This window comes from Meriones unguiculatus, chromosome 11 (assembly GCF_030254825.1).
Source record: "Meriones unguiculatus strain TT.TT164.6M chromosome 11, Bangor_MerUng_6.1, whole genome shotgun sequence".
NCBI lineage: Eukaryota > Metazoa > Chordata > Mammalia > Rodentia > Muridae > Meriones > Meriones unguiculatus.
Window position 1 is genome coordinate 36,887,768 of NC_083359.1, and position 21,974 is coordinate 36,909,741.

Below are 21,974 nucleotides of genomic sequence, written 5' to 3' on the forward strand. Positions count from 1 at the left end.
CGGGGCAGGAGTAGTTGTGAGATTTGCTCCTTGGTGGTCCCAAGGCAGCGCATGAACTTGAAGTTGGAAGGGGAACTCAATCAGAAACCCTGCAGCAGATCAGAAAGTCCTGCATGTCGAGGGAAGAGAGTAATCCCCACCTCCGCTACTCAAGCTGTGTGACTCCTCTGTGAACCACAGCCTCTCCATTTCCAAGGGACAGACAGACATAAGGCCATGCTGAAACCATAAGAAGTTGTGAGGGTGAAATGAGACAGTTCACACCTTGGAAGGTGCCTTGTGAAGTCAAGACTCAGCCCATGTTTTTCCTTGGGGTGGGGGTTGTGTCATGTGTGTGTTTATTTTCTTTTTGACCCTTGCTTCGACTCTGCTGGCCCTCCCTCGTTCAGCTGCTTCGTTCCATCCAGTTCTGCGCCTTTAGAAAACCCTCACTAATACAGACTAAATATGGCTTGCATTCTGACATGGCCATGAGCCTATGGGGGCCAGGAAGTAGAATCGGTGGTTTGGGTGAGAATGGCTCACATAGGCTCATGTTTGAACATTTGGTCCTCTGTTGGTGGAACTGTGTGGGAAGGATTAGGAGGCGGCGTCTCATTGGAGGAGGTGTGTCTCTGGAGCTTTGGAATTTCTTTTCTTTCTTTTTTCTTTTTCTGTTTTGAGTGGGTTTTTTATTGTTTTTTGGTTTTTTTTTTTTTTTTTTTTTTTTTTTGATGCAGGGTTTCTCTGTATAGCCCTGGCTGTCCTGGAACTCTGTAGACCAGTCTGTCCTCAAACTCACAGAGATCTGCCTGCCTCTGCCTCCCAAGTGCTGGGATTAAAGGTGTGCACCACCACTGTCTGGCTTCCTTTTTTTTTTTTTTTTTCAAAAGATTCAGTTATTTATGTACTTTGGGTATATGGGTGTTTTGTTTGTGTGTGTATTTGCACACCAGAGAGGGCTTTGGATCCCATGGGACTAGTTATAGATGGCTGTGAGCCACCATGTGGGTGCTGGGAATTAAACTCAGGACCTCTGGAAGAGCAGCCAATGCTCTTAACCGCTGAGCTGTCTCTCCAGCCTCGCTTTAGACTTTCTTCCTGCTTCATGCTTGATGATCAAGACATGAGCTCTCAGCTGCTGCTCCAGCATCATGCCTGCTGTGCACCCCTAATCGATGGCCATGGACTCTAGCCCTCTGAAACTGTAAGCCCCAACAAACTCATTCTTTTGTAAGTTCCTTTGGTCATGATGTCTTATCACAACAACAGAAAAGTAACTAAGATGCTGCTCCCCACCCCACCCCACCCCCGTTACATCATGTACCTACAAAGCCTCTTCGAGGACAGGATTCTGTGGATAAGGAGTGCACCAGCAGCACATCCTGGCCCTGATCTAGTTGCTTCAAATCATACATGCAGCTATCACTGGGGTCTCAGCTATGTGCCTCTCACAGTCACATGACTCTAAGTAGATAGTGTTATCTTTCTGCTTAATCAGTAAGCTCACTAACAGTGTTTCACTTTGATTTGTCTTCTTTTTTTGTTTGTTTGTTTGTTTGTTTGTTTTTTAGGTTTTCATGTAGCCCAAGCTGGTCTCAAACTCCCTATGTAGCCACAGATGACCTTGAACTTCTACCTCCCTCGTGTAGAACATAAGCATGCACCAATATACCCAAGTTATGCATTGCCAGGGGTTGGACCTGGGGCTTTGGCACGCTAGGCTAGCAGTCTACCAACTGACCTATGCCTCCAAGCCCCAGAATCCTTTTCTGTGGTGGATGTGAAGATCCATCCACGGCACCGAGCAGAGCTCCCGGAGCTCAGCAGGCTCCCTTCAAGGCTGCATGCTTCAGTGCCTGGGCAGATGCTGAGCACAGCTCTCTGCCACTGTGCTCCACCCCTGTTCCTCTCAGACTCCAGGGCACTGGACCACTGAAGGAACATGTCACCGTCTGTTTAACCATCCTGCTGCTGTCGGTCACGTGGCAGTGTTTCCTGCTCTGGGTGATCAGGAAGTAAGCAGCTAGGGACAGTCCTGCATCTGTTGTCTTTGGGCAGATATATATATATATATATATTTGGTTTTCAGGAGGGCACTGTAGAGTTTCCTGGCAGGGACTGGACTCTATTCTAGGCGTTTACACAAATGGCACCCTTCAAGAGTGAGTATTCTTCTACAGAACTTCTAAAACCCCAAGGCAAAAGGTCTGGGGATATGGTTCTGGCCAGCCTGAAGCACCCTGGAGAAGCACTGTGGAGACCCCATCTGCAGAGGTTTCCTCCCTGGCACAAGCAGTGGCCGTGGTGGGATCCCTCAGCCCTGACGTCGTGATGGGTTAGGGAAAGAATGCCGGAGGCTTAGGACTCGGTTGGAATCGGCTCACCCGAGGCTCATGGGAAGGCTCTGAAAGCCACTGCTGTTACCAGAAATCTTATTTGTGGATGGGTGGTGTTGGCAAAGCTGCTGGGGAAGTCTGTCAGTGACTGAAAACTACATTTTCCACACCTTAAAAAGCATATTCAGGAAGCCAGACAGATGGCTCAGCAGTTAAAAGCACTGGCTGCCCTTCCAGAGGACCCAGGATCAACTCTTTGCACCCACAGAAGAGCTCACAAACATCTGTAACTCCAGTCCCAGGGGAGCTGGTACCCTCCTCTGGCTTCCATGAACACTGCACATGACACACATGTCGGCAGAACACCCGTACACATAAAACAAAATAAAGACAAGAAAAGACATATTCAGAACTTGGAAATCCCACGAGAAAGAATTTCCACCTGTTTGTAGGTTTGAATGTACCTAGGGCTGGAGAACCGGCTCAGTGCGTAAAGGCACTTACAGACAAGCCTGATGACCCTGGTTTGATCCCCACGTCCCAGCCGATGGAAGGAGAGGCCTGACTCCCGAAAGCTGCTCTCACCTCCTCACTATGTCATAGCACACACATGCCCTGCCCTATACATACAAAGAATCAAATTAAATAAAAACTTCCTGTGGGTCTGGGTAGAGAGCAGGAGCAGAGGCCTTACCTGGCATGTGTGAGGCTCTGAGTTCAATCCCCAGTGCCATAAAAGTCAAATAGGCAGGTCACTGGCAGACAGCCAGCAGGCCACTCCCTACCCAACTTGTTCCCCAGAAAGCTACAAATGTCACTTCTTTAAAGAGCTGTGTCTGCCATGTTTTCTTATGCCTGTCTGACCTCAGTTCATCTAATCTACTGGAGCTGTGAAGAACGGAATTTTCCCATCACTCCCTGCTTCACTGCACAGCTACATGGTGACCCCAGGTTGTGACCCCATGTGCTAGGGCCAGGTCGGGCCTTTCACCAAAGAGAATCAGAAGGCCTGTGACGGAATGACAGACAGGAGGCTGGAGGAAGTTTTACATGGGGCCTTTCTGAGAGGGGAGGTGTCAGAGGAGCCGTGAACCCCAGGGACAGCCTCCAGAGCATCTGAGCTAGGCTTGGGTTTGGGGGGTGGAGGAAGAGCCGAAGGCCAGGGCCGGTGCCTGGTAGAAAGGCAAAGGGAGCTGGAGGAAGCCTGGCAGCACGCACAGGCCTGGCCAGTGGAGAGCTGCTGTCAGAGCCCTGCTACTCACAGCACGTTACTCTAGCTGCTGCATGTTTCCAGAGGTCACAGAACTAACCAACAAGTCACCAGGATGTGCAGAGTTAAGTGTGCAGACCAGGGGACACAGCCAAACCATCTAGGATAAAATCCAGCTCCCACTGCCAACCCGGGCAAGTCAAGAGACCCTCTCGGTGCCTTCGTTTGTTCACCTGTGGGGTGGGAGTAACAGTATGGCTGTTCTATGTGCTATATCAAGTTCAAAACAGCATCATTACCACTCACATCACCACCATGATCACCATTACCACCATCACCACCAACATCATTACAGCCACCATCACAACCATCATCACCATTGCCATCACCAGCACCACAGCCACCATCACCAGCACCACAGCAAGAGCAAGAGATCAGTCCATGCAGCCACTTCGCACTTCCAACCGTTCCTTTGCCAGAGCACAGTTCTCTGGGGCTGAGAAGACCCAAGATCCCCAGAGCTCCTAGCTCTGTAGCACATGACCTGGGCAGGGCACCACAAGACACTGCTCTGCAGCAGCTAAAGTGGACGTGGCAGAAACCAGCAGTGCAGGCCCAGGCTTCTCAGAGAATGAGGCTTTCGTCAGGCACCTCACATATTGAGCAAATTAGCAGCTCTTGAGGAGAACCATCTGCTCTGCCTGCCTGCCTGGAGCTCAAGGTCCCCAGGAGGAGGAGGAGGAGGAGAGGGAGGACAGCCTTTCACGGAGGGCCAGCTAAGCAGGGCAGTTCCCGGCAAGGGGCCTGGGGCAGGTGGCTGGCGTGTGGGCAGCCCTGCCAAGGCTGACCAGGCCTTGATGTGTGTCAAAGCTCTGGGAGACGTGGAATGGGCAGTGTGGCCACACTGCATCAGTCCCCCACCTCTAGATGGGCCTGTGGAGAAGCCTCTCCATCTAACTCAAATGCTGAGGCCCTTAGAGAGCTGGACCTGGGAAGCTCTCAGCGTGGCCAAACACTGGGCAAACACTCCAAATGCTTCCCAAGGCAGGCTGGTCCAGGCATTCATGACCCTACAGAAGGCCAGGCCGGAGATGGCCTCACTGTCCATCCCTCCAGAAAGAGGGATGGCTGCTCAGAGCCAGCTCTACTGAGGGCTCCAAGATGCCAGCATGGAGGAGGCAGCACATAGCTTGCCAACTGGCACCTCTCTTTGGCCAGGATCTCTGCTGCTACTGAAACAGATGCCCTTTCCAAATGAGCTTATTTTCCCTCTAAGCCCTGAGAAACCACTGGGGGAGGGGTACTTAAATATAAGCCCCCCTACACCCTTTCTCTTTCTGTCTGTCTTCCTTTCTCTTTTTAACCTTTATTTGTACTGTATGTGTGGCGGTGTTTGGCCTGTGTACGCCTGTGTATACCATGCACATCCAGTGACTGTGGAAGCCAGAAGAGAGCAATAGACCCTATGGAACTGGAGTTACAGACAGTTGTGAGCCGCCATGTGCGTGCCAGGGATTGAGCCTGGGTCCTCTGGACAAGCAGCCAGTGCTCTTAACCACTGAGCCATCTTTCCAGCCTTTCTTTGGCCTTTTTTTTTTTCCCTCCATTCACTTCCCGGACTGGTCAACAGCCCAGACTTCAGAGCTGAGTCACCGGAATGAGGACACTAGCTGTCACTTGCAACTGTGTGAGCTTGTGCTGGAGGGGGCTCTGGTCTTGGCTATGGTCACACAGAGGGAGATGTCACATGGCAGTAGCAGTCGGGGAGTCACACCATGAATGGGTGGGTGTGACCTTTCCAGGGATACCCCTGGTATCCCAGCACACTGCCCCCCCCAGGGTCCCAGAGCTTTCACAAGACCAAGACCAAAGCCCCAGGCCTTGCCCACCGTGACAGACTGAGACCCTCTGCAACTCTGAGGCAAAAGAAATCCTTCCTCTATGAATGCTTTACCTGGCATATAAGAAGGGTGAGTGCTAGCCACATTAACTGAGGAGCTGTGTTTAGGGGGAAGGGCTCATGCTGCTTACAGGGTTCCTCTGAGAACAGATTGAGGATTGGCACAACCGCCAGTAAGGAAGCCATCGTGTGAATGAAGGACAATGCGTCTGACAGTAGCCGCAGGGAGGTGGTGCATTCTGGGCCTGCTCTGAAGGCGGAGGGAATAGACCTTATGATGGGAGAGAGGTGGAGGATGAGAGAGGGTGCCAGGCTGCCAAGGGAAGGGGTGGGCAGCCACTGCAGAGTATGCCTGAGGAGGGGTCTGAGTGCTCGGTGTGGCTGTGGCCAGGCTGAAGTGGCTCTGTAGAAACGAAGGTATGGGGTCAGGGGTGGACTGAGCTGGAGGCACGAAGCCAGCCCCCTCTCCCCCCATTGGCTGGCCCTGGTCATCACAGCAAGTTAAGGGAAGCAGAGAGCTCCAGTGATTATATGTTCATCAGCTGTGCGGTGGGGGCGGAGGGAGGGAGGTCGGAGAAGGAGACAGAGGAGTGAGCAGTGGGAGAGGAGGGGCAGGAAAGGCAGATGCCGGCCAGGGTGGGATGACAGAGTGATAAGGCCTAAGCTCCCTGCTGCCTCTAAGACCAGGAAGACTGCTGTTGGACCGTTTGGACAAAGCAAACAACGTCCTGCCGGGAATGGTTTTCACACAAAAAGCATTACCCGCAAGCCCTTACGAGTTACCCATCTGACCAAGAAAGAAACTGAGGCACAGAGAGAACCGTCACACCCCTGGTTGGAGGTGCCTAACTTCAGCCCTGGGTTACCACTGGCTTCAGGACACTGGCCCAGAGACAGCGTGCAGATGAATGACTGAGCCACCGGTGACCAGGGCCAGGAGTGGCTTAGCCACATGAGATACAAAAAGACAGAAGCACCCCAGAAGCAACAGACACAGGGCCTAGTTGCTCAGTCAAGACCTGGGTCAACGCGAGCATTTCAAACAGTGTCCTCAGGTCTGGAAGAGCCGTGTGTTCCTTCCATCCTAAACTGAAAACAGGTGCTGGACAAGCCCCAGCAGGTCTGAGGGCACCTGGGTAAACTGAGGGAGAGCCTCTCCCGCTCTGCCTTGTGCTCTGTTCTGCTGCACACAGAGACTCTCCTGGCAGACACTGCTTCAGCTAGGAAATGGAAATTCCTGGCTCCAGCCAAGGCTCCTGGCTGCCATGTGGATGGGACAGCTGGTCTCTGCCCCTACAATGTCAGGCGGGCCGGATGCCCCGGCACAGGAGGTGCCGTTTGCAGGAAGCAACTGGCCCTGAGTGGCTTGGAGCCTTCACATGTGACGAGGACAGCGGGCCCATCCCCCAAACAAACAGGACTCACTGAAAACGGGCCTTGAGGAAGGCCACACATTCGATTTTGAAACAGAAGTGTGAAAGGGAAATCAAGAGTCCCCCCACACATAGGCCCACTTCTGATTTGTTTCGTTTCGCTTTCTTGTCTTTGAGTCAGGGTCTCTGGATGTAGCTCTGGTTGGCCTGGAACTTGCTATGCAGACCAGGCCTTGAACTCCTCCTGCCTCTGCCTCCCAGGTGCCAGGCTTACGGGTGTGGCCGACCACCTGCATCTAGTCTCCTTCACGTTTTAATAACGTATTGACACATCAAGCATTCCCTGAGCATAGTACTGAAGAGCCAGGCTAAGCACCTGATGGTCTGTCACTTTATCCCCACGACCACCCATCAAGGGCCAGTGCAATTAATCCCCACTCACCTCCAGCAGCTGCAGAGCACTGGGCCGGGTGTCTGGGTTCTTATCCAGCGCTTTCTTCAGAAAGTCTTGGAACTCCACAGACCTGGGAGGAGAGGTGGAAGGAGTGGGCCACAGTGCGGGCACCATGTGCCCAGCATCGGGCATCTGGAGACAGGGTCCACATGACACCCTTGGTCCACATCAGGACACAGAAGTCTAAGAGGGACACAGACTGGCTAGGGACCGAGCATGGCAATGTCAAAATCTGAACCCAAGTCCCCATTCCTGGCCCGGAGCCATTGGCTTTTGGGGTTCTGTTTAGGTTCCCAGAGGACATAATGAAATCTCATCCCGGATCACTGGCCTTGCTCTCACATCGAGTGGGCAAAGTTCAGAAAGACCGGGACCCCCACCCCACCTCCAACATCCCTGACTTTAGAGTCTGCCATGCCGAGAGTCAGACGCTGTGCACACACATGCCCCACGTCCTCACTCGCCCTTGCAGGGGCCTCAGAACCCTCTACAACTACCCAGCTCTCCTCTCTCCTCACCACTTGGAGGGTGCGAGCAGCGTGGGAGGGTCCGACTTGGCGATCTTGAGCAGGACCCGCATGGGGTTGAGCTCGTGGTGCGGAGGCTCGATCTGCGCCATCTCGATCAGCGTGATGCCCAAGGACCAGATGTCAGCCTTGTAGTCATAGGGGGCATCCTTCATGGTCTCACAGAGCACCACCTCAGGGGCCATCCTGAGCCAACCAAGGAACAATAAGGGCTAAGAACTGGGGCCCCTGCGAGTGCCGCTTGTAGCCTCAGGGTCTGGAACACCACCAGCACCACACTGGAGGTTGGCAGCGTTTGAAGCCATGATTTGAGTAACTGGCATCCCACTTGTCTTCCTCAAGGGTCTTCACGAGCCCCCGCCACAGCCCGCTGCAGTTCCGGGAGCCTGCCACAAGGTGGCAGCAGCAATCCAGAACAGAGTCCTGGGGAGGAGGCAGGTGGGTGAGGGCAGAGGGGGAAGGTTCCAGCAGAAACAAACAGGGTGGGACAGTGGGCTACACAGAATAGGACAGCACAGAGAGAAGGGGGCGTGGGAGAGAGGAGAGAGGAAGAACGGGTGGGATGGGAGAGAAAGAGTTAAGAGTAATAAGCAAGCAAGACGGGGGCTGAACACCACGGCGAGTTGTAAAACAGAACACAGAGTGATCAGGTGGGAAATTGAGTAAGAGAGCTATGGGCTTGGGGAGACGCCTGCACTTGTGGGAGAGGGAGTCCTCAGCTCAACTGTCTGTAGACTAAGGTCAGAGGTCACCTCTACCAGAGAGCTTCCTCCCCTCCTCCCCCTTCAAGATGGGGTTTCTCTATGTAGTCTTGGCTGTCCTAGACTTACTTTGTAGACCAGGCTGGCCTCGAACTCACAGAGATCTGCCTGCCTCTGCCTCCCGAGTGCTGGGATTACAGGCACGAGCCACGGCACATGGCTGAGAGCTTTCTTTTTATAGGTGTTTTTATGTTAAGTTATGGTTTTGAAAAAGGATGAGACACAACAGGCTGGAGAGGTGCAGGGAGATGTCTCATGAGGTCAAGGAGTGAATTTACATTGCTCTCCTGCCCCCACCTATGCCCAGCACCCAGAACTCAGCACAAGTGTTAAATAAGCCAAGAACTGAAGCACCTTTTTAGTTTATTAATGGGGTGCTTTCCACTGTAGCCCCGATTTATGGATGAGGCGTCAGGAAGCTAAGCCACTTGTGCTAGGCACAGGAGTACCCAGAATTAGAGCTGGACCCACACTGGGAGGGCTGACTCAGAGGCCCTGAACTGGCACCCGGCTCCCCACACACAATCCACCCAGAGGCGCCCATGGGGTGCCAGGCTGGACATTTAGCCGGATGATCAACTCCAACTCACCAGTAAGGCGTTCCTATGAAGGAATCTCGCTTTTGCAGAGTTTTCAGATTCTTGGCAGACACCCCGAAGTCAGCTGCAAGACAAGAACCTCAGATAAAATCGCTGAAGGAGTCTTCTCCGCCCACACCCCTAGGTGTGGACTCCGGGATGCAACACTCTTGCCATTTACCCAGCAAACTGGAGTTTTAAAGTTAAAGTGAGCGTGTTGCCGAGATGGGCCCCTTGCTACCAGGTGGGAGTATGAATCGGCCAGACCCTTCCAGGAGAACAATTTGACAATAAATCACCAGGAGAGCCTTTTAAAAAGGCCAGACCCAGGCAGGGATGGTGGCGCACACCTTTAAACCCAGCACTGGCAAAGATCTCTGTGAGTTCAATGCTAGCCTGGTCTATACAGAGAACCTCCCCCCCCCCACACACACACTCTGGTTTTCAAGACAGAGTTTCTCTGTTTATCCCTGGCTGTCCTGGAACTCACTGTGCAGACCAGGCTGGCCTCAAACTCACAGAACCTCTGCCTCCTGAGTGCTGGGATTAAAGACATGTACTACCACTGCTGGCTTTGATCTCTCTCTCTCTCTCTGTCTGTCTAGATAGTGAGACCCTGTCTCAAGGGGGGTAGGAGGCAGACTCATTTCATCTAGTAATCTATGCATTCACTGAAACAATACAAAGTGCAAACAATTATGATATTCATCAATATCATATGATTATGATATTATTCATCAATATCATTATGATATTCATCATATCAATTATGATATTCAAACACACATTAGCAACCTGAATTACATAGCTATCATTTAAGAAAATAAAGTTTTTAAAGGTATTATCTGTAATCTTAATCTTTTTCTCTTTTCATTTTGGTGGCCTCCTGGTTTCACCTTATCAGGCTCTAGTTCCATCCAAGGCATGGAAACTCGACACAAGCTGGAATCATCTTGGAAAAGGGACCTCAGTTGAAAAAAAAAGAATGCCTCCACCCATCCAGATTGCCTGGGAGGGGGAGTATTTTTAAATTATTCACATATGCCACATGTAGAGGTCAGAGGGCAACTTCTGGGCGTAATGGAAGTTTTGGTGTCTTTGTAAACCCTGCTATGTTATGTAAGTATGTTTTTGTCTTAATCCCAAGTGTGGGAGTTTAGCTGGGCCTTAGTTTGTCCACACCTGAGAACTGTCTCATACGGAGCGTGGCTTTTGCCAGCTGGTAATGGCCTTCCACATGTGGCAAGGTGGGGGTCGTGGTCTAGAAGTATAAATGTGAGAGCCGAGAAGGAGAAGGTGTGGCGTGGCATTTGGTGTGGCGTTCTGTGTTGGTGTGTGTCATGTAGCAGTTTGGGGAGACCAGAGACGGTGCAGCACTTTGGAGCAGACAGACAGAGAGAAAGGCTTCAGGGCGCAGCGGCATGGAGGAGGCTGCTGACTGTGTCTGCGGTTGGTGGAGATTGGTTCAGAGCCCTAGAAGAACCCCTTGACCCTTAATAGCCAGGAGAAGGAAAGGGGTCTGGGCCCTATCTACCCCTTTCTCCTACTTAAGCCTGGAGGTTGGTGGAAGGGAGGTAGAGGCCTAAATACCCCAAATAAAGTAGAGTTTAAAAAGACCCCTCCAGGTGGCTTTCTGCTACACATGGGAGTCAGTTCTCTTCAACCAAGTGAATTCCAGGAGTGGAACTCAGGGCGCCAGGCTTGGTGGCAAGTGCCTTTACCCACTGAGCCATCCCCTAGACCCTGCTTCTGTGTCTCCTTTCTCTTGCCTCTCCTGCTGACGCCACTCTGAACCAGCCCTATAGAATCACAAACTCTACTGCACAGTCCTGAAGTTCTTTTCATCACAGAAGCCAGAAACCCCAGTTTGTCCTGCAGAGGCTGGTTGTTGGTGGGGGTGGGGGGTGGCATAAGCTAGGTGGAGGACCACGATAGCTGTGGGCCTGTGGTAGCTTTCACTCTGTGACACAGGGGTGCTTCCTTGACCCTTTACGGTTCATTGAGGGGCTGTCCTCAGGATTAAATTGACACATTTACAAAATGACTCTACTCCCAGCCCAGGCCACCCTGAGTTCTCCATTCAGGAAGCCCTGGTTATTCCCAAGGACAGGCCCACCCTGAGAATCAGAGGCCTCGAGAGGCCAAAGTAACAAGCCTCTTCTGGGAACGGCCATGTCCTAGGCAGTGGAGACCGGACAGCGTTTGTGTACCTGAGAGAGGGGCTATGGGTTGTGACCTCCCAGGGCAGGACCAGGGCTGCTAAGGTTAAGGTTCAGGCACGGGGAACCCCCAGCCTGCCTGGAGAGTGGCCCCTCAAGGGTTCCTGTGGGGACTGGGCTTTCCTTCCTGCTGGGTCAGCCTGGGTACCTGTGAGCCTGTTTCCCCACAAACAGTCACTGTGGGCAGGACACTATTCCTGTCTCCTGGGAAGACACTGGTTGAGACCTTGGGGTGAAGCTGCCAGAAGTCCATCACCCCGCTCCCACCCCGTCTCTCCCGGCTGGCCCTGCCACACCTTCAAGAGGCAAGGGTAAATGGGACACCACCAGCTCCCACAATGCCCAGCTGGCCCCAGGCCATCCTGGAAGCAGGCACCAAGACAACTTTCAGGGTGGCTTTTATTCCTTCCTCTTCACGTAAGGGGCTCAGTGTGGAGGTGGGGTGTCCCCTCCCGGCAGCCCAAGGCCTCAGGCTCTCCGTGGACACGCATGAGTGACCGTGCTGGAGTCCATGAGAGAGTCCCCTGAGGGGGTGGACAGCCATCTTGAGTGAAGCATTTTGACCAGCCTCTTCTCATAAAAGCATGATTCTCTTCTTCCGTTTTAGAATAAGTAAGAAACGGGACAGCAGAGTCAAGGGACTCTCCCTGATAGGCTGGAACGTCTGTACAGACACCTTTGCTCGGCCCACAGCTCTAGCCCCGACAGCAGCCCAGCAGCAAGAAACCGACAAGTCTGATGGAGGAACATTCTCATACTTACAGCCAAGGGAGCACACTCACAGCCAAGGGAGCACACAGCAAAAGAGCACACTCACAGCTAAGGGAGGACAGTCACAGCTAGGGAGCACATTCACAGCTAAGAGAGCTTACTCACAGCTAAGGGAGCACACTCACAGCCAAGGGAGCACACTCACAGCCAAGGGAACACACAGCGAAAGAGCACACTCACAGCTAAGGGAGCACAGTCACAGCTAGGGAGCACATTCACAGCTAAGAGAGCTTACTCACAGCTAAGGGAGCACACTCACAGCCAAGGGAGCACACTCACAGCTAAGGGAGCACACAGGCTTTGCAGAAAAGTCTTTGCTCCCACAGTCTTGCTCCCCACCCTACGGCTTGGATTTCCCTGGTTTTGGTTACCTGCTGTCAACCCCAGTCTGGAACTGTGACATGGGACGTTCTAGAAGTCAAGTCCTAAGTCTTAAATAACATCTATTATAGCACACTGTTATCCTTCTAAACGTTGTTATTAATCTCTTAGATGCCGAACTTACAAACTTAACTTTGCCATCAGGATGTATGGATAGGAAAAATGGGTAACCCCTGTGGGTCTTGGACTATGGATAAGCAGGGACTACTGGGCGTATGGCCTTTTAACTTTATTTTATGTGTACGAGTGTTGGCCTGCATGTATGTATGTGCACCCTTGCATGCCTGGTGCTTGTGGAGTGAGAAGCAGTTCCAGAGGACCCCCTGGAACTGGAGTTTCAGGTGTGTGTGAACTGCCGTGCGGGTGCTGGGAACTGAACCAGGTCCTCTTGCAAGAGTACTGTGTTTGCTCTTAACCACGGAGCCATCTCTCCTGCCCCAGTTCTTTATTACATTTTCTTATTTTTATCTTTATGTGGGGAGAGGGTTAAGTGTTATCGCGTGCATGTGTTGGTCAGAGGACAAACTGGCAGGAGTCAGTTCTACCGTGTAGGTCACCGGGATGGGCAGCAGGTGCCTGCAGCAGCAAGCTGTCTCGGAGGCCCCACCGCATGCTGCAGCGGTGACAGTGGTTCAGGCTGTACATGTCCGCACACGGGGTTAGTATACGGACAGACGCTTCCAGAAGCGCACCATCCAGAAGAATGACAAACTGGAGGCGACTGGGCTCACTGCTGGAGCTTGAGGGCAGGCGGTTAAGTTATGCTGTGAGACAGAACGCAGCCCTAAAAAACGCTTCTGTGTCTGGGTGCAGCCGGCCAGAAGTTCCCCTGTAACACGCTGAGACAGACAGCACGCACAGCATGATTCCAGCCTCCCCAAACTCAGCTGTACCCAAGCAGTCACCTCCCAGATGTGGGGTTTTGGTGGGGGCAGAGCACAGAGGTCCTTGACCTATTTGTTCCTTTTCTATGCACAGTTTTATTCTTTAAAACATTTCTGACGGACTGTACTGTTTTTGCGGTTTAGAAAACAGAAACACTTCTAGCCATGCTACCGGTTTGGGTTCTGTCCCTCTTATGTAAAACACAGGATGTGGCGAGGGAAGACTTCACAATCTGCTGGGGGGGTGCACATGGTGGGAGCAGGAGGAAAGGGGCCCCCACGGCCCAGGAACTCTCCACAGGAGGCTCCGGGAGCCAGGCGCTGGCACGCTCCTCCTCGAATGACTGGCTGGCTGGCTGGCTGGCTACATGGCATGATACTATCCAGCTCAGGGCTATCACAGGTTACCTGTTTTGCATGTGTGTGAAATGATGATGCCCAGGAGTAACACCCGAGGATACGGGGAAATGGGCGGACACGGTGTGATTTTAAATGGCAGAGGAGAGCCACTCTTCCCAAACACTTGGAGTACTTTTTATACACGTATAAATATTATCTTCTCTCGAGGGTCAAAACATTTCACGTGCACACACAAAAACAGTTAAGTTGGAACATTTGAAGATATGTTTGAATGTTTGAAGATACACGAGCAGCTCTGTTCCTTTGACCCCACGCGATCAACACAGACACAAGACACAACAGACTCCCCTCAGAAGCCAGGAAGCATGGAGAGGATTAGGTGCCCCCACATCAGCCTGGCAGCCACCTATAGCCTGAGGGCACCTGCCACACAGCATGGTGAAAACCATCTCTTCCAAAAACCATGTGACAGTAGCCAGGCCCCTTGTAGGACCACAGGGAAGCTGGCCTAGAGAAGGCTGTGATCTGCTGGACCCGGGGGTTGGAGAAAGAGAGTGGGAAGCACCTGCCCTGCCCAGGGCTGCCAGGAGCCACCTTCCTCAGGATCCCAGACAGGGCTGAAGCAGCCAGTGCCCAGCTACACTCATTAGCAGGAGTGTAATTCTCCTAATTACAGGATGATCTGCCATGGGGGAGGGGATGAGTGTCATGGCAGCAACAGCACCAGGAAGGGAGGTAACACACTGCTTCAGTTCTTCTAGGCCTCAGTTTCCTCACCTGTTAAAGTGCCGTTGTTATCCAGACAACAGACCAAAAGGACTACTCCACCTCGGCAAGCTTTCCATTTTATTGTCTGTAGGTTTGGGAGCAACTACACCTGGCCTCTTAACAAAGCCTGTTTGCTCACAGACTCCCCGTTACCTTCAACTCCTTACTGTTGCTTTCTATTTATTTATTTATTTATTTATTTATTTATTTATTTATTTATTTATTTTTGCTTTCCTCTCTTCTCCCCACATCACCCCAAAACCTCAACTGCAAAAGCAGTCTCCTGAGCTTGCTTCCTGCTCTGCCCCCTCCTTTCTACATCAGTCTCACAGGCTGAGAACAATGACTTGGGTCAGGTCCTCTCTTCCTCTGAAAAGGCTATCTTGCCCCCCCACACACACTAACACTGAAAGGAAGGATCTCCATATTGGCTCCCTGACCTCTCCCCTTCCATGCCAGAGACTGACCACAGGCTGGGCCAATCACAGCATCTACTCCATACTGGCAGAGAGCCAGGCTGGGCCAATCAGAGCCTTTCACTAGTATTACCGACACCGCAGCCCCCAATGGTTTCTGGTTTATCTTGCAGGAGCCGATGGGAAATGTAGAACTAGATCTTGTCAGAATCTACCAAGTTTGGGGTTCCCTAGAAAGGCAGGGTGACCCAGCAGTGCTCTATATGGCTCTAACCAACCACATACTCCTAACTGCCTCTTTTTCTCAATCTGGTTCCAAGAGATAAGCATGTGTTGACTTCACACACAGGAGATTTTTTTTTTCCGTGCTTCCCCAAAAGAGTCTACAAGAGGGGAGCGGCTTACATGTCAGCCCTGAAGCCAGATGCCTTGATTTGAACCCCAGTCGTTCCTCTTGCTAGCTGTGTGACACTGGGTCAGAGAATTAACCTCTCCGGGCTACAAAGTCCTCCTCTGAAAATGCCGTCAGTGGCCTTTGAGGATGAAGAAAGCGGCCAGGAATTCAACAGTAGCCCTCGGTGTGGCCGCCACCCGCTTATTGCAATTCAGCTTTTGTGGTTTCAGTTTGCTACTCGTGTCGGCCCAAAACATTAGCAACCTTGCTCTTCTCACTCATGAATCACACATACACCCGGGGGGTGGTGGGGGGAGAGAGGGAGAGAACAAGTGAGCATGTGCTCGCTGGTTTTATGTCAACTTGATGCAAGCTAGAGTTATCTGAAAGGTGGAAACCTCAATTGAGAAAATGCCTCCGTAAGGCCAGGCTGTACATGAAGTGGCCTAAGAGTGAGAGTGATGCCCTCTGCCCCCTGCCCTTGCTTCCTGGGGCAGTCAGGATTGCTGGGAGAGCAGGGTCATGACAGTGGGACAGCCAGACCCCACACCTCGCCCGGACAGCACAGAAGAGCTGGTTCCTGGTGGAGGAGGCACAGGTGGGCTGACCAGCCAGCTACCCATCTGCCGTGAGGTGGAGTGGGCACAGGGTGATGCCCTCCCTCTCCTCGGCCCTTGCCATCTGCGGTAGTCAGGAGAGCCAGTCCCGAGGGCAGGAGGGCAGACCCTGCCTCCTGCTGATGGTGGCACAGGATGGCCTAGCAGGAGCAGTGCTAGAGAGCTTGGCCTGGTGGTGTGGATTAGGGAAAGCCTGGGTGCTGACCAGTTCAGCTACCACCCAGGCCCAGACCCCAAAACCTATACCATCGTGAAGTGTTGGGGAGTGTGCAAGGGCCAGTCCTCTGATCCAAAGCTGCAGGATCTCCATGACACAAGCAATAACAGGATTACTGGGAAGAGTCCCCAGGAGAATCCAATATATTGATGGTGTGACGGAAGTCAGAGACCTCGAGCCAGTCCAATGACTCACTGCAATGAACATTTGCAAGTGAAGATGTGTGGACAGAAGGATGCACTGTGGAACACACTGCGACACACTACAGCTTCCATGATGAGATGTTTCCTATGCTTTGTTTTGTTTATGTGTGTGTGTGTTATTTTGGGAGGAGGTTGCAAGGTTGGAGGGAGGATAGCGGAGATGAGGAGGACTGGAGTGCATAATGTGAAACTCACAAAGAATCCATAAAAAGTTTAAAAAAAAAAAAAAAGACTCAGTGTAGGGCATTTTCTAATCAGTGATTAATGGGGCAGGCCCAGTCCATTGCAGGTTGTGCCATGCTTGGGCTGGTGGTCCTGGGTTCTATTAGAAAGCAGGCTGAGCAAGCCATGAGGAACAAGTCAGTAAGCAGCACTCCTCCATGGCCTCTGCATCAGCTCCTGCCCCAGGTTCCTGCCTTGCTTCAGTTCCTGTCCTGACTGACTTCTGTGGTGAGCAGTGATGTGAAAGTGTAAGCCGGATGAACGCTTTCCTTTCCAGTTAGCCTTGGTCATGGTGTTTCATCATAGCAATGACAACCCTAACTAAGACAGACCACATTCACGTAACCTTTGTTACAATAACCCTGTGATAACCCTTGTTGTAACATTTCTTGTTGTCACCGAAGTCCACTGTCTAATATAAAGGAAATTCCGTGGTACGTGTGTGTGCAGGAGAAACGCAGTCCACAGAAGGTTTGGTGCTATCTGGGATTCCGGGCATCCCCAGAGGGTCCTGGCAAAGACCCCAGACCCCAATTTGCTACATCAGAAGTCAGGGGTGCTGGGCTGAGGCGCAGATGGGGACGAGAAGCAGGTGACTGGCTCCCTGCTGGGCTTTAGCCAGGCCCCCAGCACAGCAGAGGCCTTCATGAGTCAGGCTCCTTAGGTAACCAGGCTGAGGGAGCCATGGCAATGACCGACATGACTGTCACCAACTTCCAACTGCTCTAAGCTCAGGATCCAGACTGCTGAACCATTGGCCCTTCGGCCAGGCACTTGAAAGGCCTTGGGGGTTGTAGGATTTGCTTCATCTACTCCAAGGAGCGCCTGGGTGTGAGGTCTCAAACAAGGGACAAATCGCACTTGGTATGCTGTCTCTCCCCCTCGCTCCTCTCAGGGTCTGGTTTGGTCTGCAGGCCATGCCCAGCGAGGACCCTTCCCGCCGCCTGCTTTCTCCCTGGTGTCTACAATAAAAACCCTCTCCATACATTACGACTAGTCGTGTCCTCCTTTTCATTCACTGGGCAAGGCATGCATGGTGTGTAGAGGGGAGCAGTCGGCCACGTCCGCTGGCCCTCTCGGCTGTGCGGGCCCACTGGGTGAAATGAAGTCACCCCCAGTCCACGCGGCAGCACTCTGAGTGCGGCGAACCGGGCTCAAAGCGGGTGGGTGACCCAACTCTTCTGGGACAATGCAGATCTTTAGTTCCAGAGGCCACACCCTGCCAATACCCCAATGTCCTAAGGCTGCAGATTTTCTTTCTGCACAAACACAATCCAACTGTCAGTCCAGAATGGGGCAGCTGGAGCCATGCCAGACTAGACAACAGAGGAAACCTCAGAGGAAGGAAACCCGAGACAGTGGCAAATACTCATCAGAAGGCAGGAACAGGTGCCCACCACCTGCCCAGTATGACACTGCTGTCATTTTACCCTCCCCACCACAATCACCCTTCAAGAAGGATCCACCGTTACACCCACGCTGCTAATAACCGCTAACACACAACAGAAGTGGCAGAGCCAGGGTTTGAACCAGGCTGGTCTGAGTCTGGTTTTGCAGCCCACCTATTCTTCTCTCACACGGTATGTGCACAGATGTCATCTCCCACATCCTTGCCTGGGAGAAAGAAGGGCCAAGCAATTCTTTCAGGAAGCTCTGAGTTGTACAAAGATATGGGGGTAACGAGAGAGGTCTCGAACAGTGCCAAGTCTGGGCGGGCGGGGGAAGACCCTGGCTCTGTTCTTGCTAGCTGTGTGTCCTGGGGCTGGCTACGTGTCCTCTCTGAGCCCTCTGACAAATGCTGCAGGGCACACCTCTGACTGATTGTGCCTCTCTGCCCTACCCTCATATTATACGGCAGTCCTCATGGGGGCCCTAGGGTACAGCCACTAGCGGAAGTAAAAATGCTGACACTTCTATACTGGAAGGACAGGCTGAGAGTGGGGAATAGAGCAATGAACGAGTATCAGAGCTTACTGGGCAGTGGAGCTGAGTGCTCCCAAATGACAGTAGTCCCTACTGTCACCCCCTCTGAGCTCTCTCCACCCACATAGGGAGCTCTCCACCCCAAATCCAGCAACCACTAGGGTAAACACATAAGCGCCAACAGGCACCCCCCTGAACCAATGTGGTGGACATGTCCAGATAAAGAGCCTGGAGGTACTTCCAGGCCCTCTCTCCTGACCCCTCCTGTGCTGGAAGACTGTACGATAATCATGTTCTGTCCATCAAATGGCAGAATTACAGACACATCATTTAATGGTGCTGGAGGAAAGACGAGGGGCGCTCAGAGCCACACCTCTGGAGAATGACAATGGGAGTAAGGAGAAGCAGAGGGTACACAGGTGGCATTTAGCTACAATATTACTAAGAACACAAAGAAAAAGGAAATTTAATCCCAGCACTCAGGGAGGCAGAGGCAGGCAGATCTCTGAGTTTGAGGCCAGCCTGGTCTACAGAGCAAGTTCCAGGACAGCCAGGACTGTACAGAGAAACCCTGCCTTGAAATCAATCAATCAATCAATAAACAAACAAACAAAACAAAATCAATTCTGATTCTTGGTTTACCTTCTAACATACTTATGTGTATCTGAGGATTCGATCAATATTCAGGGGAGAAACAGCAAAATGGGTCAGTGGGTAAAAGTGCTTAGATACAGGATCTCTCCATCTGAGTTTGTCAGAGTGGAAGCTAGGGCCAGGCTCTGGCATCATGGGCTGTGGTGAACTCCACACGGTGCTGGCCAGCATCCCTGGTCTCCATTCACAAGGTTTAAGACACGCCTTCACCCTGTTGTCTCCATGCTGCCAAATGCCCCCTGATCCCAGCTCAGAAGCATCAGAATAGCCTGTGGTCCAAGGGTGGGCAGAGCCCTGTTGGTAGCTTGTGGAGGGGTAGCTGTGTGAGTGAGGACTCAATATCTGCCCCCTTCTGCTGCAAAGGCCAGGCAGCACCAAGCCAAGACCCCTGCAGTTAGACACTGCCTGCCCCCCAAAGCCCTTCTTACCCAGCCTGATGTCCCCCTCGAGGGTCATAAGCACGTTGCCGGCTTTCAGGTCTCGGTGGATGATCTTCTTGCTATGCAGGAAGTTGAGAGCCTCCAGCATCTGGCGGCACACGACCTGAATCTGAGGCTCCGTGAGGCCTCGATCCAGCTCTGGAGAGGAGAAGCACTCTTGTCAGCTGAGGCGCACCTGCTAGGCCAGCCCCCGGCCCTTTTCTGGTGGACACCTGACCCTGCACAGTGCCAGCCCCGGGCTCCTGCCAGATCTGCATCAGACCTTCTCCAGGCCAGCAGTGGGGAGCACCTCCAGGAGCCTGTTAGCCTATAGACCAATCCTGGCCCCACAATACAACCATGGGGCCAGCACGGCTGTTCTCCCGTGGGCACAGATGTAGCTGAAGGTCACTTTAGAGATCCAAGGCTTCACAATTCAGATTCACAAATAGCCACTGAGATGCAGGGCGTGTGTGGCAGGACTCGGGGCGCCTTGGTCCATTTTTGCTGTGGTAACTGGTACACAAAAGGTAGAAAGGGTTCGTGGTTTTGTAGGCTGGAAGTCCCAACAGCACGGCCTCACCTAGAGGCCCTCCTGCTGTGCCACATGGTGAGGCAGCAAGTGAGCTAGCGGGCCACTAATGCCACCACAGGGGCTGGCTCCCTCACAACCTCACCTAATGTCCTCCCACAGACCCACCTCCAAACTCTGTCTGTGGGTGAATCTGAGAGTTAAGTTGCAGCCCCTGGGCTTTTGGGGTACACAATCAAGTCACAGCACAGTGGGTGCTTCCCATAGGTCAGCGTTCTCTCCATACCCACAAAGAGGCAGGGGGCTGGAGGGGATGGAGGGACAGGTCAGAGCAGGTAAGGAGTACAGTGCAGGGCTCCGGGCACTCAGGGCAAGCCCCACAGTCCCAGCAGCTAAAGAAAGACTTACCCAGCATGATGGCATCCACAGCTCCCCCGGGGCAGAACTCGATCATGATCTGGAGGAAACAAGGCAGAGCCATGAGCTGGGGCCACACCATGCGCGGAAGTGCCTGTCCCACCCACCCCTACTGTTGGGGGCGTGTTCATCTATCTCCCCCCCGACCATTCCCACATTCACAGGATCCTCTGCCACCCAGGGAGGATGCCATGGGCACTTTATCTTTTCAAGTTGCCAGCGAACGTGAAACTTCAATGGAGGCTTCGACAGCCAAGTCCGATGTCCCACGTACCCTTCCAGCTTGTCCAGAGTCAAATCTGCATCCCACACCCGTTCTACTTCCTGTGCTCTAAGTCCGAGAGCTGCAGAGAACCTCCTCACCAAATCCAGATCGGCCTTGGCCTCACAGAACCCTACACCAACACCACCTGCCAGAGTCCTGTCCCAGCAGACTCAGGCCATCAGAACATCAGGGCCTTGGAGGTGGGGACTCAGTTCAGATGCAACAGCCAGAGGCCCAGAAAGCACTGTGTCCCACCGAGACCATACATATTGGTGGCAGATCCTAGACTGGAGAGCAGGTTTTCTAACCCCCGGGACACCTGTCTGTCCATCCGTCCATCCATCCACCTATCCCACAGACCTAACTGCACACCTAAGAGGTGGTAGGCCTGAGGAAAACTGGCAGCAGCTAACGCAAGGGACCAAAAAGCAACGCACAGGTGAGCTCTCCCTAGACTACTCTCATCCCGCTCCTCCTGGAGCACTCTCACCCTGCTCCTCCTGGAGCACTCTAAGCACATCTCTGTCATCTTCCCTGAGTGGAGAGTCCACCGTCACGAATACTCCAGAGCCACCTTTCAGCTTATAGCTCCAGTCCCTGTGATGCAACTCAGCGGGGCAGAGCAAACACCACGCGCTGACAAAGAAGCTAGGGCTCTCTACACAGGAGAGACACGTTCATCCATGACCCAGGTGGCCCCACCAGCTCTCCCACACAGAGGGAGAAGGCACTGCAGGTCTATGATGGGCCCCTAGTCCCACCTTCTAGAGGAGTGGCTCTCAACATTCCTAATGCTGTGACCCTTTACTTCTGTTCTTCATGTTGTGGTGACCCCCAGCTGTAAAATTACTGCTACTTCATAACGAACTTTTTGCTACTACCCTGGAGTTGTAATGTAAATATCTGTGTTTCCCGATGGTCTCGGGTGACTCTTCTGAAAGGATTGTTCGATCCCCAAAGGGGTCATGACCCACAGCTTGTGAGCCACTGTTCTAGAGGCTTCTGGGTGCTGTAAAGATGAGGATGAATGAAAAAAAGGCTTTGGAGACAGCCACAGCTGGTCCCACACCCCAGGCCCACATCTCCGCACGGCACCTTCAACCATCTGGACTCAGCTCTAAAAGGGACTGCTGCGGTTCCTGCGCCCAACTGTGACCAGCCACAGGGTGGTACTGAGGGGTGAACCATGCT

The 21,974-nt window shown here is 52.7% G+C and overlaps 1 protein-coding gene across 2 annotated transcripts in view; it reads right to left on the minus strand.

The window, feature by feature from the left end:
- Positions 1-21,974, minus strand: part of Stk10 (serine/threonine kinase 10) — a 90,632-nt gene that overhangs the window by 25,884 nt on the left and 42,774 nt on the right. For both annotated transcript variants that reach the window (XM_021635624.2, XM_060363878.1), the window contains 5 exons: positions 20,510-20,558; positions 19,579-19,728; positions 9,134-9,206; positions 7,774-7,968; positions 7,244-7,325 (listed from right to left, as the gene is read on the minus strand). In XM_021635624.2, the coding sequence (XP_021491299.1) occupies positions 7,244-7,325; positions 7,774-7,968; positions 9,134-9,206; positions 19,579-19,728; positions 20,510-20,558 (549 nt within the window). The remainder of the gene's footprint in view (positions 1-7,243; positions 7,326-7,773; positions 7,969-9,133; positions 9,207-19,578; positions 19,729-20,509; positions 20,559-21,974) is intronic.